The sequence below is a fragment of the Lichenostomus cassidix genome, chromosome 4A, assembly GCF_008360975.1.
Source record: "Lichenostomus cassidix isolate B80296 chromosome 4A, HeHo_3.0, whole genome shotgun sequence".
NCBI lineage: Eukaryota > Metazoa > Chordata > Aves > Passeriformes > Meliphagidae > Lichenostomus > Lichenostomus cassidix.
In genome coordinates, this window is record NC_139485.1 from 1,407,560 (window position 1) to 1,433,648 (window position 26,089).

The 26,089-nt window shown below is 44.3% G+C and overlaps 1 protein-coding gene and 1 long non-coding RNA gene across 6 annotated transcripts in view; one reads left to right on the forward strand and one right to left on the reverse strand.

Moving 5' to 3' along the window:
- The window catches only part of LOC146437246 (uncharacterized), a 103,368-nt gene extending 95,034 nt beyond the window's left edge, over positions 1 to 8,334 (forward strand). Inside the window, exon 2 of the long non-coding RNA XR_014852157.1 lies at positions 7,318 to 8,334. This is a non-coding gene — a long non-coding RNA (uncharacterized LOC146437246). The remainder of the gene's footprint in view (positions 1 to 7,317) is intronic.
- C4AH8orf48 (chromosome 4A C8orf48 homolog) lies at positions 2,817 to 25,905 on the reverse strand. Of its 5 annotated transcripts, XR_014852151.1 has the most exons (10): positions 25,764 to 25,905; positions 24,451 to 24,694; positions 22,137 to 22,280; positions 17,942 to 18,052; positions 15,568 to 15,788; positions 14,012 to 14,164; positions 12,632 to 12,716; positions 8,097 to 8,161; positions 4,803 to 4,881; positions 2,817 to 3,146 (listed from the first exon to the last, which is right to left on the reverse strand). XR_014852151.1 is itself a non-coding variant. In XM_085060010.1 (9 exons), exons 1-8 carry the CDS (start codon positions 25,899 to 25,901, stop codon positions 8,130 to 8,132), a joined length of 1,128 nt encoding a protein of 375 aa, XP_084916136.1. In that variant the 5' UTR covers positions 25,902 to 25,905; the 3' UTR covers positions 2,817 to 3,146; positions 8,097 to 8,129. The 5 variants fall into 5 exon arrangements, 3 of the variants coding, with proteins under 3 accessions (XP_084916136.1, XP_084916137.1, XP_084916138.1); XM_085060010.1 differs by lacking the exon at positions 4,803 to 4,881; XR_014852152.1 differs by lacking the exons at positions 2,817 to 3,146; positions 4,803 to 4,881 and having other exon boundaries at positions 7,328 to 8,161; positions 12,469 to 12,716.
- Between the last annotated feature and the right edge of the window lie 184 nt (positions 25,906 to 26,089).

Consider the following 26,089-nt stretch of genomic DNA (forward strand, 5'->3'; position numbering starts at 1 on the left):
TTAAATAGGGAATGGGACACAAAACCAGATTGAATTTGTTCATCCCTTCACAATTAGCCCAGAATTAGAATCCTCCTTCACCTGCACAGAAAATGAGAATTTAACATAAGGGCCATTGATTGGCTTACGATTATATTTTATGAGGGTTCTTAGGTTTGGGGTTTTCATTTGAATTCAGCTCTAAACAGTTTTCATTTATCCTCTAAGTCAACAATTAATCATCCACCTGTACCTGCACTGGTGCTTGTTCTGGTTCCAAAAATCCTGTAACTTTGGGGAAAATTGAGCCTAAAAACAGCAAATGGGAAAAAAAAAATCACTGAGCAATTTAAGCTCAGTGCAGATTTGGAACCCTGCTCACCAGGGTTTGTGTTTTCACAGAATAACATCCAAAATATGGACCAAGGGAAAATTCCCAGGCTGCCTGTGTAATCCCAGGATGGATCTGGCCCTGATTTTGGAAGGGAAGAACAGCATAAAAAATAAGTATGAACTAATTCAGCAATAAGTGAACCACAAAACATAATTCCAAAGGGACAAAGAATCCCCATTTTACAGGGTGTATTCTTTAGCTGGTGATGGATTCCTGTTCCTTTAGCAGGAATGGCTTCTCAGGAAAATCCACCCTCCAAAAAGAGGAACAGTGGTGCTGCTTTGAGAAAAACAATCTCAGCAGAGCTTTGAAAAGGCACTGAAGCCTGTTTGGAAGGGAATGCCAGGAAGGAACATGCTCAGAGAACAACACCTTGACACAGCACTGTTTTCCAAGCTTAAAAGGGAAAAAATCCAAACCCTTTCCTAGACAGAAGCCTAGAATAAACCCCAATGTCTCCTCCTCACGTGTTTATGACAGCTTGGCCAAGCCTCAGTCCTCACACCTCTGGGGAGCATTGAAAGGAGTTTTTAAAGCTACCCTAAAAATGTCATCCAAGAATTCACTTCATCAGGATAAGAAGCTTTCCTCACATTTCCTAGACAAGAAGGCTGAAATATCTGTCCCAGGTACCTTTCAGTGCCTGGTTTAGGGAGGGAATCCATCAAGTGTTCAGCCTGTCCATGACCTGGGTGGTTTGCTCCTGGGAACAGGCACCATTCCATAAGGATTTGGGCTTTGCACAGAGCAAAGCTGAGATTTGCCCAAACACACAGTGCCAAGGAGGCTGTGATCACACCTAAGAGCTGCTGCTGTTTATCAAATCACACTTAGACTAAATGAACACTTTATCCTACCAGAAGTCACCAGTAAAACCAGTGGGATGAAAATCAGCTTCAGAGAGAGCCTAAAGCCAAACATGGCTGTGGCCTCAATGAATCTGCACTTCAGGGATCACTCAATTAAAGCCTGAAAACCCAAATTAGCTCCACGTGGGTCCTCTGGAAACAGAATGCCCAGGAAAGCAGCACCCAACATTTCTGGCCCTGCTGAGCACAGCCCCTGCCCACACCAGCTCCTCTGGATCCCAGAAATGCCCTGAGCAGTGGCACAGCCTGCAATTTCCACCTCAGTCATGGAAGTTGAGCTCAGGATCTTCCAGGGCAGAGGGAAGATGGAATCTAGTTCTTCTCTAAATTACCTGGTTTTGTCATACACAGACAGTCCCTCAAAGCTATCTGAGTTCAGTGCAGCTTCCAGGAGAATCAGGATCCCACCAGATATTGTTCCTTTTATAGGAACACAACTTTCCATTGGCTCCTGGATCTGCCCAGTGCTGCAATGAGTGATTCCAAAACTTGCAGCCTTTTTCTCTTCTTGCATACGAAAACTTCAGGAATAACAAAGACAGAACACTCTGAACAACAACCAAGAGCAGAGATTTCTTGTTCACTGGGATAAAACCAGGGCTAGAGTTTTGTACACGTAATTAAAAGATTAATTGACTTGCTCAAACCTTTCTCCAAGGTGCCACTTATAGCACTGGATGGAATCACAAGGGGTTTGTGCAAATTATGTTTCTAAGGGTGATCACATGCAAAAAAGCTCATACTCCTCTTTGGAGTATAACAATACAATACAGAAGGAAATTAACAATACAGAAGGAAAAGGCGTAAGAAGGGTTTGATTTGAGGACTTTGTAGATAAATCTGTGGTGTTTAACATCTACAAACCTGGTGACACTACAAACAGAGTGTAGGGGAACAACCCAAACCCCAAAGGATAAAAACTTCCCAGGAATTAAATGGATCAGCACTCTGAGGACTTGAGACCTGCAGATTTCCAGAAGTACTTCAAGCATCCAAATGCAGATATATTTCTGTACCTATTTTAAATACTCTTCTAGCTTGGTCCTTTGTTCCTCCATGAGAGTTTACAGAAGATGCAGCAAGGCTAAAACATTTCACTGTGTGTTTTTTGAAGGATTTTCTGTCTTCTCTCCTTCTCCCATCCCTTCCTCCTCTCCTTTCCTCCTCCTTTTTCCCCCTTGCATTGCTCCCACTCCCACTGTGCCCTTTATCTGCAGCACAAGTGTTTGAGCTGATGTTTTGCTCCCCAGCTCTGGAGGAGGAGAAAGAGCCATTTCCATATCAGGTTTCAGCATGAGGGACACCTTTCATACCAATGTTTTCACATCAAAAAGATGCAAATTTAGAGAGAGGAGCTGCATTCTTCTCTAATGCAATTAAAATGGAAGAGGCAATTGGAAAGGCAGCGGGGAGATTTACAAGGAAGCTGAAGGCAAAAGGAAAGCAAGCCTGAAACGATATTAAAAAATCAATATATATTTAGGGTTACATAAATGCTAGGAGGAATTCAGCAGTGGAAAATGCAAGGAAAATGCACAGGGAATGAGAGAGACACACAAAGACAGAACCCAGGATTCTCCTGCTATCAAAGAGATTTTTTATATCAACTCACAAGGGCAAGGTTTGGAGTTTCAGGGCAGTCACCTTTCCTTTGGAAAGATGTTGTTGTGTTCCTTGGAGAGCAGTGTTGTTCCTTTTTCTCATTGCTGCTGGCTTTATGTCCTTACCAGCCATTCTTAATCAACACCATCAGGAAATGGGAGTTATCCCCAGGGTCAGGGATGTGCCATCAGCTTCCCATTGAAACCAGGAAACTGCAGCAGCTCTCCTGTGATTCCTGCCCTTCATCCTTCCAAAAAAGCTGGAGATTTCCAGACATTCACTGTACTCAGTCCTTCCTTTGACTGAAATAAAAAACAGAGTTATCCTAACAATATAAAAGCTCCAAACCATATCCAATAAAACTAAAGTCTGATCTCCCACAGGGTATTTTGACTTGGTTATTTATTTTTTTTCTTAGGCATACAAGGCACATCATCATTTCAGTCTTGAATACAACACTGATAACATCATTATTACCAAGTCTAGCAAACAGAGGCAAGGTTTGCCCTTATAAAAGGGAGGAATCTCAGGGAAATCAAAAAGCTGTTGATGAACATTCTTATCTCTCTCCAGCAATTCAGTATTTGACAGATGCCAATAACCTGAATTAATCTTGAGACACTGCTTGCGGTTTTTTACTGCCATTTGCTTTGTTCCTCACATAGAAATTGCATCCAACCCACTCTTACTTTCCACCCCCAAAAACTATAAAAAACCCTCAAAAATCTATTTCTCTCTGAGGTACTCAGAGGTCAAACTTGGAGAACAAAAGGGAAGACAATGCCTGTCCTAAGGATATTACAAATCAAGGAGCAGATTTTGTTCTCATCTTGTACTCAGTTGTGCTTTACTTTATAACTTGCTAAAAAAGACAAAGGTTAGAAAAGTCCATCCCAAGGCAAGGATGTATTACACCAAGAGCCTGAGTTTATATAAGTGTCAAAGTAAAACATTATTATTTCATCAAAAGCTTTAAAAAGTAATTCAGCTTACCGATATTTTAATGCGTTTGCACAAAAAGTTTATTCTATCAAAATTTCAGACAAAAACATCACATTATTTTTGTCAATACCTGAATCTTTCTAATATATTTGAATGGGAATTAAATGTGCCCAGAGCTGAGATCCTGATTGCAATGTTTGCACTGCTCAGGCCAAAGCCACTGAAGACTTGTGAGTCACACAAAGCCAACCAAACAGTATCAGCATTATTGACTCTCTGCTGTTGGAATTCAACCAGAGCATGGGCAAGGAAGATGTTTTGGGGGATTTGAATGGGAAATCTCCTCCTGAGGATGTGTTGCCAGTGAGATTTGTGTGGATGGGATGTGAGCTGGTGTGATCATTCCAAGGCCTGACCCTCACCAGGTTCCTCTCCCCTTCTCCAGCCTGGAGAGTTTCTACTGGCAGCACAGCTACCCCTGCTGTCCCTGCCTGACTCCTTTCCGTGCTGGAGTTGTGTCAGGAGCCACTCCTTCACCCCAGCAGCCCTTCTGCCACCACCCTTTCACTCAACACCCACCCACGTGGATTCCCAGGAAAAAGCTTCTCCCTGACAGCTTCAGGCATTGCTCCTGTCTGTCAGACACGAGCTGGGGCCTCCAGCCAGGGCTGGCACTTTTTGAGGTGTCTCTCACCCTTTGCTCTCCTGGCTCCCCAGTCCATCCCTGAGCAGCAGCAAGCAGCATTCCTTGCTGTCAGGAAGCAGTGGAAGTGGGAAGTGGGCATGGACACCCCATGGTTTGGTCACAGTCACTCATGAGCTCACAGCAGAGCCCCCAGCAGACCCTCCGAGGTTGTTTTGAAGGGATTTGTCCATAAAAGCAGTTTCCTTCTCCCAAATGCCTCTGAATCACCAGCAGTGCTTTGCAGTTTTAAGATTTGAAAGCATTCCTGTTTTGGTTTTGAACATCCACATCCCTGAACTGATGGGGGGAGTTCCAATCACCATCCCCTCACCCTCCTGGAGCAGTGCAGTACCAGCGGCATTCTGACTGCAGCTCTCTTCTGTTTTCTTCTCCCCACAGGAAGCTGACGGCTGTGGATGCAGATGAGATGAGATGAGATCCAGGTTAAGGCAAGTATGACAAGATCACATTTCTCTCAGTGCTGGGACATTCCCCCTCCTGCACTTCCATGGGGGAGGTGGGCACTTGGCTGCTCCAGAAATCAAGGGGGCATTTCTCAGCTTCTCCAGTGCTTTTCTGGCAGTTTCTTTCTTCAGGCCACTTGAGAAAGATGCTGAATACGTGCCCAAGGAGCACTAAATTAGTGTGTTGTCATCCCCTCCTGACCCATGACTTGCCAGCAGTGCCACTTGTAGGCTGATCAAAGATGAGCCACGTTGCACTTGGTCCCTTCTGTGAAATGAGCTTTCCATCAGCTCTCCCTCAACTACAGCAAAATCTGAGCTCTAAACTTTCTTGCAAATCCACATTTCTTTCTGACTCGGAGAACATATTGTTCCAAACTGGCAAGAATGTTATTTACATCTTTTAGCATCAACAGAACGCTGCTCTATATAAACAGTGGCTATTACTAATCAGAATGTGCTGTTAATTAGCAAAGGAGACCCTCAGATCTCTGTGAGCCTGAGTGGGATGAACCCCACATTTCTAGAAAGAGGATGAACTGCATCCTATCAAACAGAGCATCTCCACACAATGGTGCTTCAAGATCTCTCAAACCTAATTTTGGCCTCCAAGCATTTGGGAGGAGGGTGGAGGGGGTTTGGAGCAAGCTGTTATTTGAAATGAACAGCCCTGAACGTATTTACAGCTCCTCAAAGGGAAATGCCCCGGGGCCAAATCCTCCTGTCCCCGTTGGAAGCAGGAATCAGGAGCAGAGCAGCCTTGTTCCTCAGGTTTAACTCCAAATTAGGATTTGGATCAGGGGAGGGAAGGGGGAGGGCAAAGCAGCTTTGCACTTCAGACTACTCAGACGAGTAAATTTTTTAAGATTTGTCACACACAGCACCTATCAAAGCGAAAAGACTTAAAAGTCTTCGATATTCCATCAGAATTGTGAAAGGGTTTACAGTTTACAGCTCAGTGCCTGTAGGGGAGCTCACCTTTTAAATAATCCTGGGTGGTTTTTTACCCATGTGCTTTCTCCAGATCCCACATTTGCCATCAGTGAGGAACCTCCTCAATTCCCAGACCTGTTTTCCAGATCCCAGATTTGCAGTGAGAACACCTCCCCAATTCCAACCCAATGAGGACTGAAACCCCAAATCCAAACCCTCTCCAGACAAGCCCAGTCTGAGAGCAAAGAGGGGAATTAAATTCCTTCATTTATCTGACAGTTCCTATTTCCAGCTGATTTTGTTCATGTGGGTGATGTCACCAAAACCAAGCCTGCCCAAGGTCACAAAACGGACCTTTGATTTCATTCTCTCCTGGGAATATTTGGGGAAAGAAAAAACCCCTCTGACTGAAACAATTCCTAAGATAGAAAGGTAGACTTGTTGCAGTCCTTGCTTTGCTTTAAGCCCCAGGACAAGCTCTGCCACCACAGTGTTACTGGAAAATTGATTGGATTTTCTCCAATGATCTCTTGCAGAACCCAAGGAATCCCAAAGTGGCAGCTGGCTGAGCCTTCCCTGTCCCTTGAAGAAGAAGGCAACACATACCTGACCTCTCCAGCTGGGATAAAGGTGACCTGTGCTGGAAACTTGGTGCCACAGGCTGCTGTTCCTGCACTCCCTGACTCCAAACCCCACTGCTGAGCCTCACCTATGCCTGCAGAGGCTGAGGGGAAAAGTGGCTCCTGGATGAGCCAGGTGACAAGAGAGTCCTAGTTGTGCTCCTTCAGAATCTGGAGAACAGCTCCCCAGTCCCAATGAGGCCCAAGTTCAAGGAGGCTCCTGGAGCTGCACTTTTGGCCTCAGCAGACTATGAGAACTTTGCCAATGTGAACTCAACCAGAGACACTGAGAGTGAGCAGCTGGAGGGATCCCTGTCGTCCACCATCGCCCTGATCATCGTGCTGGTCCTCTTCTTCTCCTTGATAATGACCTCCCTTATCACCTACTGCTTTCACAAGTGGAAACTCAGAGGGAAAAGACTGCAGAAAGCACAAGAGGAGTATCAGAGAGACCAAGAAAAGAGCATTTGCCAAAGCACACCTGGACTTGTTTCATAAAAGAAAAAGAAAACCAGGATCCACCACGAAGTACTCTTGAATTACCTGAAAACGAAAATCATGAAAGAACGGCAACTATGAAGTTTCCAAGCAAATACATCCTTGTTTTATCTCATTTCTAAGAGTTATAAGCAGTTTGGAGATTTCCTACAGCTTTATTATACATATATATATATATATATTTATACATTTAGTCTCATTTGTGCAAAGTAAAAGCAATGCAATGATGTATTTTTAATCTCTTCTGTCATTTTAATCCTCTCTGGGCAAACTGTGGCAGTGCCCAGAGAAGCTGTGGCTGCCCCTGGATCCCTGAAGTGTCCAAGGCCAGGCTGGAGCACCCTGGGACAGTGGAAGGTGTCCCTGGCATGACAAGGGTGGAATGGGATGAGCTTTAAGGTCCATCCCAGCCCAAACCCCAGTTTTCTATATTACTAGAACAGTACATTTAAATCTGTTGCTTTCACTCTTTCAAAAATCCACTGGAATAAAGAGGCAGATTCTGGTTGCCACAAACCAGCTCAGCTGATCCAAACCAGGGGAGCTGTGCTGCACTGATCTAATCATGGGCTGAAGGTGTTGAAATCCACTTGGACTCAGGAGTAAATCAGCTCCCAGATGGCCCTGCCAGGCTGTTCCTGAAGAACTGCTCATGTCTTCAGCAACAGCTCCATGTGGGAAATTTCAATCAATATTTCCTTCACACAAGGGCTGGTGTGAGAGGTGCTTGTGGCCTTCCCACAAATGAATTAAGGACATCCAGCATCAGTGGAACTCAACTTCCCAAGAGAAGAGACAGTTTAAAACCCTTTTTTAAATCAGGCATCTAATTATTTTAAACCACCCATACCATGGCGTGTTTCTATTTTCATAGCCTGGACTATGATGTCACAGAGAAATGACAGATTTATTGTGAGCAGCATATCTAAGTAATCTTTTCTAACCAAGTGATGGATGTAATATTAATAAATGTCATTGTTTTATAAAGTAGAAACCCTGTGAAGTTGCCACCAAGCCCCCTGCTCAAGTATATAGCTTGCTTGCAATTACCAGTCCTGCTGTATGTATTTTTAAACAAGCTATAATACTGTGATGATGCTGTAAACTTACCTCTGTAGGCAAAAAATGTTCTCTTTCAAAATGTCAGGATGAAGGATGTAAATGTTCTGAAAGTGCTATCAACAAAAAAAGAGAATTTTCACAGAATATTCTAAAGGATTCTGTCACATGCTACAAATCTATTTTACAAAGGTATTTATGGATCATACAGCCTAGTCTGTGAGAACAGTACTATTTTATTACAGAATAAAGAAATGAATAAATAAGCAGTGAATATCCATGCCCAGAAGCTGGAAAATGTTGGTTTTTTTAAGTATCTGATCAATTCTTTAGATAATCTGGAAGATGGAGGACCCTGACAGAAGGAATCCACTCCCCCTCAGCTCCCATCCACATCCTGCTGCTGCCAGTGCAGCCAAAGATCTTCAAAAACACTTGTGGGAAAAAAACCCCTAACAACCAGACATGAAAACAATGCAAATGTACTGTTTATCAGATTAATATCTGTTTTGCCATCATTTAAACAGTGGGTTCAGAACAGCTGATCTGCACACACCTAGTGGCTTCCTGAGAGGCCACAATGAAAAGTCACTCTCTGAAAATCACATCCAATGCTAATAGAATTACAGCTTGAGGAATGCAGTATTTGAAAATGCTTGAAAAATATAGAGCTGGGAGCACTGCAGCTCTTGCTGGAGGATATGTGGATGGTTTGAAGGAACTCAAATTCACTCAGTTCAGGGTTTTGCTGAGGAAGAGCTGGGTGCTGTGCCAGCTCCAATTCCACAGGGGAACATGAGCCCCTCCAGCAGCAAAACCTTGTCCTCAGTGGCAACAGTTGAAATTTTTTGTCAAGTTCCCAATATGAGTAAATGGATTCAGCTCTTCTTGGAACCTCATCCAAATGGCTCTGGTGAAAAATAAAACTGAAAAAAACTGTTTCTCACCACACACCAACCCATGAGGGGAATTTCTAAAGAGGCAGTGAGGAACCCCAGGGGAGTGTGAAGCATTTCAGATTTTAGTGTAACTTGAGAGAAAAGGTTCAAGATTAATGTAAGGAGGCCACAGAGATGCTCTGAGGGCTGGAGCACCTCTCCCATGAGGAGAAACTGAGAGAGTTGGGATTGTTCAGGCTGGAGAAGAGGGCTCCAGGGAAACATTCCTGAACTTGAATGGGGCCTGCAAGATGGAGCAAAGCTCTCAGCAGGCCCTGTGCCCTCAGAACAAGGGAAAATGGTTTTAACTGCAGGAGGGTTGATTTAGATCACATGTAAGAAGGTTTTTGCACTGAGGGTGGGGAGGCCCTGGCACAGGCTGCCCAGAGAAGCTGCCCCTGCATCCCTAGAAGTGTCCAAGGCGAGGTTGGACAGGGCTGGGAGCAGCCTGGGATGGTGGAAGATGTCCCTGCCCTTGGCAGGGGTGGGTTAGGTGGCCTTTAGAAGATCTCTTCCAACTCAGACTCTTCTGTGATCCTGCAATGGACCAGTGGGGCCACAACAGATTTCCTCAGATTTTCCTGGAAATCCTAATTCAGATATCCCAGAATCATGGAATGGTTTGGGTTGGAAGGGACCTTAAAGCTCATCCAGTGCCACCCCCTTGGCAGGGGCACAGACACCTTCCAGCAGAGCAGTTCATTTCTGAATGTTTGTCTTTGTTCCCAGCTCATATCCAGGGAAGTTAATGACACTAAAGCTTCATTCCTACTCAGAGCTGTGCTAGCAGCCTGCTGGGATGGAGATGGAAGTTTATCACAGAGATCCAAAGTCCCATGGCCCAAGAGATGGATAGAGAGGAGACTAAGGAATGAGTGAGCCTGGAATGCAGGTTATTTTTTATAAAGAAAGCTGGAGCAAATCAAAGTGAAAACTACAGTGCTGCAGTCCATGGGAAACTGATTTTCAGGATAATTTGAGGAATGTAAGTTTATCCAAAGGATCAGTTATAAAATCCAACACCACAAACGTGGTTATCAACATATAGAGCATAAAACAACCGAGATAGGAGAAACCTCTATGAGCAGAGTTCAGAGCAATGCACTCCACACAGCAGCAGTCCTTCAGAAGATTAAACACACAACTCTGTGTGCCATGGAAGCCACAAAGCCAAAGCTCTAGAGCACTTTGAAGAGGCAGATTGATTTGTTTCACAGCCACAGCTGCTTTTCCATAGGAATCCCTGTTGAGCCACCGTGCTCCTTTTATGCCCCAGCAAGCACAAACCAGACAGCAGATGAATCAATATTCCTTGATCAGATTTTTGGAGTTTCTTTGGATCAAAAGAAAAATCTGCTGCTGGAAGGAGGAGCTCCTGGAAGGGGAAAAAGGAAGATACATGATCTACCCTCTTTCCCAAATCCTCTCTGTCAGAGTTTTGGATCTCTAGCCTCAAAAACTGCAGGATTAGAAAATAAATTATTTAGGGTCTCAGACCATTCATTCCATTTTACATCCCTAAGAGCTGCTAAGGAAAAACACTCAGATCTCAGAGTCATTGCTGATAGAAGAATGAAACAACTGTAGTGAGCAGCAGGAAAACACATCCAACAGCCATCAGCAAAATGTGCTTTGATTTTCCTGAGGAGTTACCTGAGTTCTCTTTGTAACATTCATGCAAACAAACAAGAGCTGTGCAGTCTCTGTGTGTGAGCAGGATGCTGTTCTACAGACAAATCTTGTCAGACACATAACCCAAATAACTTGCAGTTCAGGATTTACATAAAGGCTTGACAGGAGCTGCAAGGAAATGTTTCAGTAGCTCTAGCAAGCTTCTGTTCTGAAAACAAAAATATCAACATGTACAGATTATTTCCTAAGAGTCCTGGAAGTCCCTTTTTGTGGGTTTGTAAGGGCTGAAATCTGTACTACAACATGACATTTTCAAAGGATTCAGTTCCTGATCACCTCTTGTACACCTGACAGCTCTTCCAAGGCTCCACATGGAATTCTGGGTGTCTTTCCCAGTGTTTGCAGATTGTGGAGACTTCCAAAGGCTCAGAGCACCAGGCAGTGCAGACCAAAACAAGTAAGGAACGGAGGTGGAGTATCTCCAAAGAGACTAGAAGGCAGGAGATTTAAGGGATTTAAACATTCCCAAGCATTCCAGAGTAACAGGAAGGAACAAGCAGAGTTTATTCATTATGCAGGTGATCTGCAGTGACAATTCCAAAGGGAATGTTTTAGGGGAGGATTTTTGAGGGATTATTAAAGCTGTTTGCAAGAAACCAGAAGGAGCAGCAAGGACAACCAGCACTGAATAACTCAGGGCTGGCTGTGTTTCCACCTGGGGCTTGACCTACTCAGGATCAGCTCCCAGGGAAATCACTCACAGGAGATTTTAAGCACCAAAAGGTAGAACTTTGCTAACACTTTTGTTTATATCCCAGCATTTCCCTTCAGGTTTGCCAGTGAGAACAAGAGGCTAAACAGCCCTCAAGGATTCTTATAAACAATACAGAGTACATGGAGGGAACAACCTTGTGGATACAAAATACAAACTCCACTTCAACAGTGAGTATTGTCCCAAATGGGAGAATGAAATACAACAGTGAGATTTAATCCTCTCTGCTTTGTAACAAAACTTCACTGTGAGTTCATAGATAGGGATATTCCTCCGAGATGTCCAGAGAGCTGAATGCCCAGAAATCAGGAAATGGGAGACTGAGCAGAGTCCCTTCCTGACTCACCCAAGGCCACAAGCCCTGCTGTCAGCTCAGATCACCAAGGGGGCTGCAGAGGTGCCCACAGAGCAGCACAAGGCTTTGGAGGCACAGTGAGGATGATTTCATTGTCTAACTTAGAGATTCCCAGCATAATTCCGTTTTATTTGGATGCATACTGAACCCCAGATTCAGTCTTTGAACAACACCGAGTCTGTCATCTTGAAAAATTACAGAAAATTACAACAAATTCCAAAGTATTTCCCTAACATTCTTATTCCAGTTTTAATCTCTGTTGTTTTTTTCTCCTAGGCACCAATCCTATATAGATTCCATGATTAATTTATTATCCTTTCTCGTCCCGTTGGCATTCCCAGTCCTGCTGATTAATTTCTGTTATAGCCTCATTATTTCCCTTCTATAAATACTGCATTTCATTTTACTGCTTTCTATAGTTAACTTTGCTTTTTGTCCTCCACCTGGGGCTCTCACTTTCAATTTACCATGAGACAGTGGGCAAAGATTGAGCTGAAATGCAGTAATTACACCTCCCTGCCCTGCAAAACGGAATCATTTATTTTCCTTATGGATGGAAGCAGCTGTGAGCTGCTCTGCAATCCCACAGCAACCCCACAAAAAACAATACTTATGGCTTGCCAGATTAATAATAGAAACTCTTGGCTCCTGGAATTTGAAAAACTTACGGAGATGGATAACAATACATTGCAACATTTGCATTGAGGAAGGAGAAAGTTGACTCACACCCCAGACAGGCAGCTCTGGTTCCACCTGCAGGAATATTAAACCAGCAGCCAATCCATCACTGCCAGAGCAGCTCAGATCCATAATTTGGAGCTCACTGGAGGCTCTCCCAGTTCTTTACCCACTGGAGTTATGTTTACTTTCAGCTTTTACATTTCCTGACCCTTCAGTCTTTGCCATGAGTCCCTGGGATCCTCTGAAGGTTTGGGAAAGCTTCTGAGTGCTTCTCCTAGGAGTGTAAGCATGTCCTGGAATAGAAAGGAAACATGGAATGACTTGGGTTTGTATTTCTGTAATTTCTCAAGACCTGTATTACACATGCAGTCCCTCAAACCCAGCCAGGTGGGCAGCACTCATCACACCATTTGGTGGATTTCAAAGGATCCTGTTTAAATATTCTGTCTGACAGCATGGCCAGTGATCTGCCCCATAAAGCAGGATTCTTCCCTAAGGAGGGACAGGGAAAACCAGCTGGCCTTTCAGGGTAAACAGAGGGAAAAACAAAGTGAAGCTTCACTTGAGACTGAAATTCTCAACTCTAAGGTGTGAAGTGAGTGAGGGTCAAAACTCTGGAGACTGGAATTCTTAGGGAAAAGAGCAATGTGTGGTACAGTGTGGCTAGCACAGGTTTTTCCCATGAGAATTCCTTTTGTGTTTTATAAATAAAGACAAAGTTTGGATGTTATTAAAAACAGTGTCCCGAGATCTGGATGGTGCAGGCCTGGCCAATGAGGCCTAGGGGGAGGTTTCTGACTGACCAATCTGGGTGACCTTTGAAAATTATATATATATGATGAAATCAAAACAATAAAGGCCTTTTACTTCTTGCCACTGAGAACTGGGTTCTTTACTCTGCTAGCTGCTCAACAGCGACAGTGCAGCAGAAACTCCCACCCTGCTCATCCACATGGCAACAGATCCTGGAGCTTCAGGAAGGCACCTGCCTTCAGAATGACCCCTTCCAAGAAGGAGAGATCATCCTGAGAACAGCCACAGAAGATCCAAGGAATCCTGTACGTTTCACTGCCCACCCAGCTGCTCCAGAGGCACTTCCTAACAACAAAGCTGCAGTCTTTGGGACACTGGCACAGACAGGGGCAGGAATTCCAAGAAGGAATCTCAGTGTGCCCAGAAGGCCTCAGCCTCCACAACACATTGCAATGCCCTATTCCAAGATTCCTGTGCCAAAGGGTGAGCAAGGAAGGCCAGGATGGGCACAGTTACCTCCTATCACATCATTTTAGTTGCCATTTCATCTGGGACAGCCCAGCAGAACACAAGGTGAGGGGAAATAATCAAAAGGGACTCAAAACCAATTCCAGGGCATCCTGGGAATGACCTTCAGGTTCCATAAATCAGGCAAGCTCAATTGACTTGCTGAGAATGTTGGTCCCAAGCATTTTATGAATGATATGGAGCCAAATTCTATCTTGGCTTGCACTGCTCTCACTGCCATAAATCAGGGGGAATCTGCCTTTACAGATTCTTTAGTTACAGCACCTATAAAATGTAGCATGAATTTTTTTTAACAATATTTGCTTACTCTGGAGTGAAACTGTTCTTTCAATTTCTCTTGGATTAAAGCAGCTTCCAGTAGAGTCTTTTTCTGCCTGAGAAAGGCAACCTTGGCCAGCTCTGCTTCCTTCTGCTGGCAGTCAGGACATGCTGAAGGCTCATGGATTTCAGTTTCTGTAGCCTGGAAGAAGAGGTTTTGATGCCATGAGCAATGTCAGACCTAGCAAGGTGGCAGCTTTGAGAACAATCCATAAAAATACACACAGAGGTTCTGTCTAAGGACAAAAATTGACTTTTTAGGCTGCTGTAAAATAGTTCATAGTCATCATTCCATCATCTATAACTTCTCCTATCCTGACTGTGTGCAAGGCCTTAAACCAAGCAGAGAGGTTATGGTTATAAATTATATTTATAAATTTTATAAATAAATGAAGGGGCAAATAAACTGTAAGCCAGAATCCAACCCAAATGCTGCAGTTCTGTTTTTAAGATAAACACTGCTACTCAGTAATTCCCAGGTTTATCCACCATGAAATCTTAAGCTTATTTAACAGCATTACACAAATCCCAGTGTTGGTCCTTTTATGAAATATCAATAGTTTTATCTGATTTAATTGACACAGATTCCATCTGGCTCCATAAACAGACTAAATTGCTACAAAAGCAGGGGAATCAAGCCTGGAAAGTCCCATCTCAAGTTTCTCTGTTCTTTCCCTGGACTTCTCTATAAAAATGCTATTGTGTGCAGGTAGAGACAGAACCAAGCAGACAGAGCAGTTCAAGTTACTTTTCTTAGGGAATGGATTCCCACAACGAAAGACAAACAAGAAGGAAATAAAAATTCTACAGAATTTGGAAAGTGGCTTAATATTAATGCAATTTAAAAATGCAGAAATGTCAACATAATTTTAAAAGACTGGAAGCCTGAAATAATCACCACAGCAGAACTGACTTTAAAGTATTACTATTGTGCAGGGCTGAGGGGAGGAGGTGGGGCAGAAAGGCCATCCTGTGGTGGGAAAAAAACACTGGGCTGGTGACCAAAAAAGTGCTTTGAATTGGGTGGATAACACAGATGCTTCTTAACCAGGGACTAAGGTCACCAAGATTTTATTGGAGCTGCTTTTATTAATGTTACCTAATGCCTAAGAAAGCTGGGAGCACGGGGAGATTTTGCCTTTGGAATTCTTCTAATCCTGGAGGCACAAAGACTTCACAACAAATAACATGCAGAATAATTTGATAAATAATGGGTGCAAACACAACCAGAAAATAAGGCTTTTTTCGTCAGCTAATCCAGGGCTTCTTGTGGGCTGCAATAATTGATGATCCCAGCCTTGCTCAATCAGACAAATCAGTATTTTATCACCAGACAGTATTTTATGATGATTATTTGCTAGCTACAGTTCTACAGTGGTGTCTGAGAAATGAGAAAGATAAACATTGAGTTATCAACCCAGAATCTCTTTCAGAGTCAGCCTGGCACCAGTAAGGTCTGCTTGACTCGATCCTGATAGTCCAGCTTTTCTCTCCCATGGTTCTCCCAGAAGTTTGGGACAATGTCCATTTCTGCCCCTGCAGTACCTGTTTGACAGTCTCCCTGGTGTTTTCTAGCAGGATCCTGTTCATCAGCCCAGCAGGAACCACACAGCTCACATCTCCTGCCTCAGTTTGCCTCGCTGTGACTCCACGCTGCAGCTTCCTGCACTTCCCACTCTCTGCCTGCTCCTGCTGCATCCTGCTGATCTTCGTGGTGCAAAAAGAGCTCAGAGCATCCAGTTCTTCAGGGGATAATTCAGGAATTTCTGCCAGGCATAAATCAACAGGACAAGAGCATCAATTCCTGTGTCAGGGAAAGAAGAATTGCTGCTCTTTATCTGGGTGACCTCGTGTTATCCACAGAAAACCCAACGCCAGTGTCAGGCCCTGACTGCAGCAACAGCAGAATTTAAATACAAATGGGGATGGGAACTGTAGGATCTTGCACAATAAATGGCTCTAAAAAAAGGTTCCAAATACGGGAGGAAATAAAAAGACAAAAGGCTTAGACTGGTTAATGATGCAGGATAAACAGATTAGCAAAGCAAGCAGTTAAATAGTATGACATTAAATAAACTGACTGTCAATAATACAGATTTAGCATCTCCCTACCTGAAACTGCAACTTGCTAAACCAAAATTAATTAATATTTCATGAGAACTCTTCATCAATAACTCCAAGGAGCAATTTGCAAGAAAAATTACAGGCAGTGTCCACTGAAGTCACTCTGGAAACACCTCCAATCTATTCCACAACCTACAGATAGGCAATTTTTTTTGGAGGAAATGCAATTACATTAGAAAATACTTTTCCTCTAAAGCTTCAACAATCATTTCCTAAATTCTTTATAAGATCTTGTTTAAAAAATATCCTTCTCTCTTTCATCTTCTCTTATCTGTCCCAGTGGCACGTAAAAATAAATAAAATAGAGATTAGACTTCAGATGGGTGGGTTAGGATGGATTTACAACTTCATTCAGGGCTTTTGGGCAGATTTTGCACAGGCTGAGAGCACAATCAATGCAGCATTTCCTGAGCATCAGCACAGAACAGAACTCTGGGAGATGGGAGATAGCAGAGCTCTCAGTGCTTCATCAAGGAGAGCAACTTCTCCCTTTATTGCCAGATCTCCCCCTGCCAGCCCAGATTCAGGCAGGTGATGCCTCCAGAGGTGTGGCCAGTTAACTCCAAGGATTCTCACACCAACTACTGCTGCAAAGTTGGATTGTCTCATTTAAACAACCTCTCCAACACTGGCTGGTTTTGCAGGATTAAACTCAGTTTTATTTTTCCCAGACAGGCACTGCAGGTTTCTTGTCTGACAAGCAGTGCCTTGGCATTTCAGTCCCATGGGATATCTTGGCATAACCACAACACCAATCCTTAAAATACTCAGCAATGTGAACATAAAAATTCTCCTAAATTCTCGGAGATTAATTCAGTCCTGAGAACATGAAATACAGTGGAATTCTGCAAAGAAACGGAGCATTTCTGCAGAAATCCAATGTTTATAAAGGATATGAGGATCCATAGTTAAAAGCAAGCAAAGCAGGAATTCTGTTCCTTTGTGGACAACGTGAAAAATGTGTTTAAGTGCAACTATTACAGTTCAGAATTGAGCACCACAGAGCAATTTAATCCTCCTAAGAAAATGATGTCTCAAAATGATTAAAAGCAAAGACATAGTGACAATTTCTTGACAGATATATAAGAATTAGCAATACCTTAAAATGAAATTTAATGGAAAAAAAGAAGTTCTGGGAAAGCATCATAAATATGTGAGTGGAAACCACCAGTTCAGTCATCTGGTGATTTTCCTTACAATTTCAATGTAGAATCCTGTAAAAGAGAGGAAACCATGTGCCACTACTGGCTTTAATCACACTGATTAAAATATTCCTGGCCTATTCATTTATGCTGAACATAGAATGAATAAAAAGATTAAAAAGTTATCATTGTGAGGGGGGGAAAAAAAATCCCAGAACAAAAGCATTTGAGTACTCAAAGGGAGAAGTAAAACACATCAGGTCCACTGAGCATTTAGTGACAGTTTAATACTAGTCTGATTAATTCACTTAAGGTTCTTCTGACATCCACAAGTGCAATTTTGTTAAGAATTGGTTTCTAATAATGCATAAATCCTGTGCTGCCACACACCCACCCATCTGCTCATCTGCACCTACAGACATCAGAAGAAACACTGGCAAAGGGAACAGCAATTTTTAAACCTCACTGCACGACTCAGTGCTGAAGTTACTTCTCCATATTAACTCCTGTTTAACAGGAATCTCAGCAAGAATATAAATTAGGGAACAAGGACTAGAATTTTACTGAAACGAGAACAAAAACTGTGAGAAAAGTTTGTCTTTTAACTGAACTATGTCTAGGTTCAGGTTTCCCCCCAGCTGTGGGAGGTTCACCTGTCCAGGGGATCTCAGCTCTTGCTTTGATGCTTGGGTTTATTGCATGTCTCTCATATGTTCCCTCCTTTCCATGTGTGATCCAGACATGCTGGAATGCTCCTTCTGCATCTGTGAGATGGAGATGTCCCCAAATCTGGGGACAGATTTGAAGGTCAGTGCAGAGAATCCCTGCCAGTGCCAATGAGTGCTCCAGAAGGGTATTTTCCTGACGTTTGGCTGCCCCAAATCCAGTGCTCCCTCTCTTCTTTGGAGAGGAGTAAGGCAGAACAGGTGACAAGAGCAGCCAAAGTGACACCAGCACAGGCACCAACCAGAGCCACGTCTCCCACAGCAGGAAGGGCACAAAACATGGAATATTTAGGAAGTAAAGCCCCACAAAAGTGCACCAAGGAGCTGCTGTGATTCCTGAAGCCCAGGAGAGATAAGCTAATCCCCATGTCTACATTCCAAACCCTGCTGAGGGGGGTTGGAACTCAGTGACCTACATAGGTTCTGCTTTCTGTGTACAACTCCAGCCTCAAGTGTGACATTTGAAATCCACGAGGAGGGAGGAAAAGAGGGAAGTCTTTAGGAGCTTCCTTTTCCTTTGATGTCTGACATTGATTTAATGGGAAAATTGGCAGGCATTTTGTTGTTATTATGCTCTACAGACACTCAATTTTAGGAAGACAGAAAGTCAAAAGAGAGAACTGTGTAAGGCAATAATCAAAAACTGCTCTTCAGAAAGATTTTACCTCTGCAGCTGCAGATAACATCTTCATAATTATCTAAACTGATTTTAAAGTTCAGATGAACCTGCTGACAGCCTGACCAGCAAAGAGCATGTGAAAGACCCCTGCAGGTAACACAGAACTGAGGGAAACAGGCTGAAATATCAGGTTATTTATCATAAATAGGAATTTAAAGTGAGTAAAACTCCTCTAACACAGTAAATCATCAGAGTCACAGAATGACTTGGGTTGGAAGGACCTTCAAGTTCATCCAGTGCCACCCCTACCACAGGCATGGCAGGGACACCTTCTACTGTCCCAGATTGCTCCAAGCCCTGTCCAGCCTGGCCTTGGACACTGCCAGGGATCCAGGGGCAGCCACAGCTTCTCTGGGCACTCTGTGCCAGGGCCTGCCCACCCTCCCAGCAAGGAATTCCTTCCCAATATCCCATCTCTCCCTGCCCTCTGGCAGTGGGAAGCCATTCCCTGGGTCCTGTCCCTCCAGCCCTTGTCCAGTCCCTCTCCAGCTCTCCTGGATCCCCTCTAGGCCCTGGCAGGAGCTCTGAGCTCTCCCTGGATCCTTCTCCTCTCCAGGGGAACATTCCCAGCTCTCCCAGCCTGGCTCCAGAGGAGCTCCAGCCCTGGAGCAGCTCCATGGCCTCCTCTGGCCTCCTCTCTCTCCAGCAGCTCCACATCCTCCCTGTGCCACTCCCCAGGGCTGGGGCAGCTCTGCAGGTCTCACCTGAGTGGGGCAGAGGGACAGAATCCCCCATGCCCTGCTGCCCACACCGTGGCAATACCCAGGACATGGAGAGTTCTGTGGTCAGCACAGCATCTCCTCAGTTTGCAGCAACATTGGTGAGCAGACATCAAGAACATCCTTGTAGAATCCATGCTGGTTGGAATTCTCACATCTAACCTACATTAATTCCATTTTACTGCAGAATCAGAAGAGAAGTCTGCAATCTCAGGGCCTTTTTTTACTTTTAGCTTGACACCAGTGTCATAATAACAATAATAATTAAACAGGAAATAGTGCCTGGACTGTACTTCAGCCACAGGCTGATGCTGCTCAGACATCTCTTTGCCTCCAAATAACACATATTAACAACTAAAGCTCTCACTTCTGGCAGGAACAGCGCAGCGCTAACAGTGCAGAAAAATAAACAGGCAAAGCATTTAATGCAGACACATTACAAAGGAGAGAGGCAACCTGTGAATACAACACCAGTCAGGGGGTTAAAAAGCCCCACTTGAGTTTTCAGATACAGCCAAGTTGAAGAACTGCAGTTTCCTGAGTGCATTTTCAAGATGACTAACATGAAATAATCTCTATGGAACTGAGACTTTATAGTCATGTTGTGATGTATTTGCCTAATAACAGCTCGTGCTACCTCAATGGGGTGGAGGGACAAAGACAACTATGACAAACATTTCTCACTTCTCCTGAGGCCAGCATTTCAGTTTTTCTTCTTTCAGCCCACAAAGAAAAGCAGGAAAAATAAAAATCCCATTCCAGGGTGTTCCCATAGGCAAACCAGAACCTTCTTCTCCCCCATCCCATTAGTAATTAATAACTCTGTTAGTAGTAAGATGAGAAAGGAAGTCTTCAGACAATAAAACAAACCCTAAGTCAGAGTACCCTGTGTGCTCAGTGCACACATGATTCACTGAGCTGAGTGTTCTGAGGGGACTCACCGTGCAGCAATCCAGCCCTAGGTGAGCTCATCTACTGCATATTAAAAAAAAAAATCTCCAATTTGCTAAAGTAAAACAAAGTTTGGGGCTACCAAGCACTAAGTCCAAGAGAAGCATTTTTAGCTATCAGTACACAAAAGCTGCTGTGCTTATTTTTTGGTAAGATAATATTCTGCAATAAAAAATGCAGTGCATGGCTAATTATGATTGGGATAACTTATCAGCCATGTGGGTACTGTGTTTGCATCAAAGAAAGATAAGCATGAACTACATTTTGTGCTCTTCATATTGCTCATGGCTGGAAGCACCTGAGCAGGGCTTGGCTGCCACAGTGACAAGTGACAGGACAGGCAGGAGACAACCCAGGTCTGCAAACAGCAGCTCAAGATAATGGAACAGAACCTGCTGCTCAAGCCTCAGTGACCACTGACTCTCCCTGCCATCAACATCCATCAAGCAAAGGCACAATATCCCCCTGTGCAGAACTACAAAAATCTGGAAGTGATTCTATGAACAAAATCCTTCAAGTGCAACATTCAAGGGAAAACCCTGCAGAGATGGAAAACATCCTCAACCTTCAGCTGTGGTTCATCATTCATTCAGTGACTCTGAACTCATCAGGTCCCTTTCAATATCTCCATGAATCAGTCACAGGATTCTGATGTATTTTAGGAAGATTATCTTGGAGAAGCAGGCCAGGAGAAGCCTCCCTACTACAGATGAGCTGCTGCACACAGAGTGCCTTTCACTGACTGCAGGAACAGAGGAATGCAGGAGATGAGTCAGGAACCCACAACATTGACTCACCGCTGTGGGGAAGGAGCTTTGCAATTAAGAATAGCCTAGGAATGACCTCAGGTCTTGCTTTTCTAGGATACATGGGTGGTTTGAGGATGCTTGGACACAAATTCCAGGCCATGAAGTGCCCAGGCAGGAGGATCTCCTGGTTAATCAGTCTTACAGTGACCTACAAAACTCCAAGTTTGCTCACTTTCCATGAACATACACATTGAGGAAGATTCCCCGTCTGCTTCCATTATTTTTTGCTCAATTACAGCTTCCTTGCTCTTTTTTCTTAATTAAAAATAGCATCTCTGACCCATTTTTTGACAGACTTTAGCAGGACTTGCATCCCACCATCTGCTCTCACAGTTCCTTGCATAACCAGTACATGGAAATGGATCCTTCCTTCCTCCTTTCCCTCTCCTCCTCCTCCTCCCTACACTCCATCATTATTTGGTTAAAGCTGCTCCATTGTTCTTGCCAAAACTGGTGCCCTGCTGCCTCCCTCAGCTTGGGAAAGGAACTAAAACAGGACAAACAAGGAACTCAAGAACCAACACAGTTGATTAACAAGGGGGAAAAAACATTTCACACAATAAATTCTTAAGTAATATTTATATTGGAGGGGAAAATCCCCAAATTTCCTAGTACTTATACAGCTGGAGAGAAAAAAAAAAACAAAAACTGAACAGTCCAGTAAAAATGTGAGGATTACAATTAAATTGAAAATGTAAAAATTTTTAATGTACCTTCCCAGATTTAGTGGTAATGGATCACCAGGATAATGTCACTCATGAGGAGCATCAAAGTCATGTGTGTTATGGGAGACAAACTGCTCTCCAAGAAAGTATAAAAGAGAAAGTTTGTACTTAATTACTTGGCTAATTACGCCAGACTAATTAACTGGCTTAAATTTTATACACAGGCTATTAGGTTAAGTCAACTTTACACCTCTCTCCAAAAGAAATAATTGTAACCTCTGCTCAAGTTACCAAACTCACCAGCAGGAGTTTTGATGGTAGATTTGTCTGGCTCAATCTCAGTTTCTTTATTTTCCAGATCAAGCCATTTTCCCATGGCATCAATCCATTTTCCCATGACATCTCTTTCCACAGCTGCAGAATCCACTGCTTCAGACTCCTCCTCTGCAAGGAAAAAAGGCAACTTTGAACATACATTGGGAGGAAAGTGAAGTGAGAGGCAAATAATCTTTAACTTGAATGTGCCAGTTTTCCCTGCTGAGGGAAAAGAAACCCTGAGCCACAGGAATACACAGATGAGGCCAAGGATTTCAGCTCCTGTCCCACAAAATACCTCACACTGCTCTTTTCTAATCATCCCCTGAACCACAACATGGGATTCCCTGAGAAAATGAGAGCTGCTGGCACATCCAATTGGATCTGTAATGCCAACTTAACCCCCTGTGCCTCCTCCCTGCTGCAGCCCCATCACTTCTTTCCAGCCCTGCACAGGTTCCTCATTTGTGGCTGCTCAAGTGCTCTTGGGAGCTCTCTCAGGATATTGATCCAAAGGGAAAATAACGTAGCACAGAGGGAATAAAAATTCTGTCAGCTCCATGCTCTCCAGTTTGTTACAGATGGGCTTGATGGTCCTTGTGGGTCTCTCCCAGTTCAGAATATTCTGAATATTCTGAACTCCAGTTCTGCAGGGACTGAGGAAACCACAAAGATGTGAAAACACAAAGAACTTCCGAGGCCTGAGAAGCCACTGAAAGCAAGATGAAAATGAATGGCCTCAGTTCAAAGGAGCACCTGACTTCTCTACTCTGTTTTAGGGGACTAACTGCAAATTCTGAGGGCTTAGAGAAGGAATGAATGTCCCCTCCAGGGACACCAGCAGGACAGGCCTTCTGGGGGGTTCATTATTTCTATAGGCTGTTCTCAGTGAGATATATATCACTGAAAGCAATCCATTTCCAGAAGAAATTCTCTATGAGTTATTCCCTAGTTCCTCATTTGCCTCAGAGCATTCAGAAGACTCCATGATTTTATGAAACATTAACCTTGCAAAGATAAAAAGCGGTAACACTTATTAAAGAAACCTCTATGCACACAGCAAGGATTCCTCCTAGCATGGATTCCTGGATGCCACAAATGAGGATTTCAATCATTAGACATGCAGTAACTTAAAGAATATCGCTGTATCTCAAAAGAAAAAAAAAAAGAAAAGAAAAAAAAAGGAGTAATAAAATGTATAATGTGTAGAAATACAAAAATTTTAAGCAAAACTTAAATCTATCAGACACTGATCATGAATTGCCACCAAGACAATGATCACCTCCTTACTCAGATTTTTGAAGCAATGATTCTAACACTGGATTCTGTGGTATGGAAAACAGGATTTACATGCATGGCTATGTGTCTGACAGCAAAGTCTGGACTCCATGGTTGGGATTTCAGGCCTAGACAGTACTTTAAAAACATTCCTAATGATAACAGTGCTGGGTATTACTGCAGAGCAGGAAAAACCCTAGTAAAATGTTGGACAGATGGGGGACAGGAGGGACATCTCTACTGGAGTTGTCTGTAGTAGGGAAAGAAACAGCTTCCCACTGGAACTACAGACAAGGTTAATCACATATTGCTATGTCCAGCTAATCAAGCTCAACTGAGTAAATTCAGATTGCAACAGTTACAGCTACCTGACATTAAAATATATCTTGCTAATGCTACTTTTAAAATATATTGGAAGTGTTGCAGCTAACCTTTAAAGCTACAATGTTCATGTATACTGCAAGCTCCCAAACTAAAAAGAGATTTAAAAGTTATTCATCTCTTCAAATACTCCAAATACTTATTGGACCAAACTTGGAGAAGAGAAGAACACAGAGGAATGACAGAGAACCTCACAGAGAGAAAAAAAACCTAACAGGGCATTTAGGTGATGTCCTACTGCTTTATCCTCCATCTGATGCAGCTCTAAGCTCCTACCCCACCCTCTTCAGTATTTAAAATCCTGGAAATATCCCTTGGAATAATTATTTCCTGGCCCAGCTACTTTTCATACATACTCAGTCAAAGCAGCTTGCAGAATTGTTTGTTAAAATGCTTTCAAAGACCTTCAAAACCACAAGAGCACTCAGGAAGGATTTCCACAGCCAAGTCCTTCTGCGTGCAGCCACTGGGAAATCCAGTGGGTGGGGAGCAGGGATCTGCTCAGCACATAGAGGTTCTGCTGCTTTGCACAGCAAACACACTGGATGCAATTTCCACCTTTATTTTTGCTTATTCAAGTCCCCACTGCACTGACTGAAGCTGTGAAACACAGGCCTCAAGCAGGGGAAGCTCTGCATACCTGCATGACTTTGGCCTGCCAAGGATGATGTGCTTTCCAAGGCCTCTGACACAGCTGACTTCTCCAAATCCTCTGTGGAACACCATGATCCAGGTGCTTTGCTCTTCTCCTCCTCCTCCTCACTAAAGGACTCAAAGGTGTCTCCTGAATAGTCCAAAGGAGAGCTGCTGTAACTCTGGCTCAACTCCAGCTCCTTTCCATGGCTCCCAGAGCTCTCTGCCACGGAAGTCGCCATGGGGCAGCACTGAAAATGAAACAAAAACAAGGTCAAATCCACAGGGAGAACGACTGGGTTTCTTATAGCAACAAGGGATATACAGAGTGCTGTTACAGCTCAGATCACACCTGATTCAGTCACAACAGGTGGGTAAAATCACAACTCGTGATAGAGGCAATACCCTTCAAAGCAGGTATTGCCTGCTGATGAGAGCAGCACACGTTCAGATCCACAGGGTAAGTGCACAGTAACAATTAGCACTGAGCATTAGCCATGAATCTGAGCAGCATTCCTGTCAAACCTGTAGTGGATTACAGTAATACATGGACAAAATCATTCATTAAAAAAAAAAAAAAAAGACAAAGTTTTCCCTTCCAGTACCTGAAGGGAACTTACAGGAAAGATGACATAAGACTATTTACAAGATCACGTAGTGACAGGACAAGCAGGAATGAGTTCAAAGGGGAAGAGAGTAGGTTTAGATGAGATAGTGGGAAGAAACCTTCCACTGTCCCAGGCTGCTCCAAGCCCTGTCCAGCCTGGCCTTGGACACTGCCAGGGATCCAGGGGCAGCCACAGCTTCTCTGGAAAACCCTCACCACCCTCACAGCCAGGAATTCCTTCCCAATATTCCATCTCTCCCTGCCCTCTGGCAGTGGGAAGCCATTCCCTGTGTCCTGTCCCTCCAGCCCTTGTCCCCAGTCCCTCTCCAGCTCTCCCGGAGCCCCTTTAGGCACTGGAAGGAGTTCAGAGGCCTCCGTGGATCCTTCTCCTCTCCAGGTGAACATTCCCAGCTCTCCCAGCCTGGCTCCAGAAGAGCTCCAGCCCTGGAGCAGCTCCGTGGCTCTCTCTATCCCCGCTCCAGCAGCTGCACGGCCGACACCTCCCCACACCCATGCCGTGCTCCCCCTCAGCTGCCCCCTCACGGCCCGCTGCCCCCCGGCCCCACACGGGCCCCGGGAGCTGCTCTGCCCTTCCTCCCTGCTCACAGCCCTCAGGGACGGGCTCAGGAGCTGCTCTGCCCTTCCTCCCTGCTCACAGCCCTCAGGGACGGGCTCCGGGAGCTACTTTTCCCCCCCCCGCTGCCCTCACGCACCCGCTCCCCACCCCGGCCGGCTGCCCGGCGGGAAGGGGCGGCTCCGGCCGCTGAGGGCGGGAGCAGGGCGGGGAGCTCAGGCTGGCCCCAGCAGCGGCTGAGGCGGAAAGTGCTGCCTGGAAGTAGTCCTGATTTCATACGATTGTTTTTATGCCCCACATCGAGTCCCGGTTGCAGCCCCCTCGCTTTGCAAAGGACACTGAGGAGCTGGAGGGTGCCCGGCGACTCGTGGGAGGTGTGGGAAAGATGGCTGAGCAGGGCTGAGGGAGCTGCGTTTGTTCAATGCCGAGAGGGATTAGGGCAAATACATCGCGCAGGCACTGGGT

Coding starts and splice junctions, on each gene's coding strand:
- C4AH8orf48 (XM_085060010.1), bottom strand. CDS start 25,901: ATGAAATCAGGACTACTTCCAGGCAGCACTTTCCGCCTCAGCCGCTGC. Junction 24,695..25,763: donor CCGGCCGGGGTGGGGAGCGG/GTGCGTGAGGGC, acceptor TTTCATTTTCAG/TGCTGCCCCATGGCGACTTC. Junction 14,165..15,567: donor CCAGGGAGACTGTCAAACAG/GTACTGCAGGGG, acceptor CTCTTCTTCCAG/GCTACAGAAACTGAAATCCA.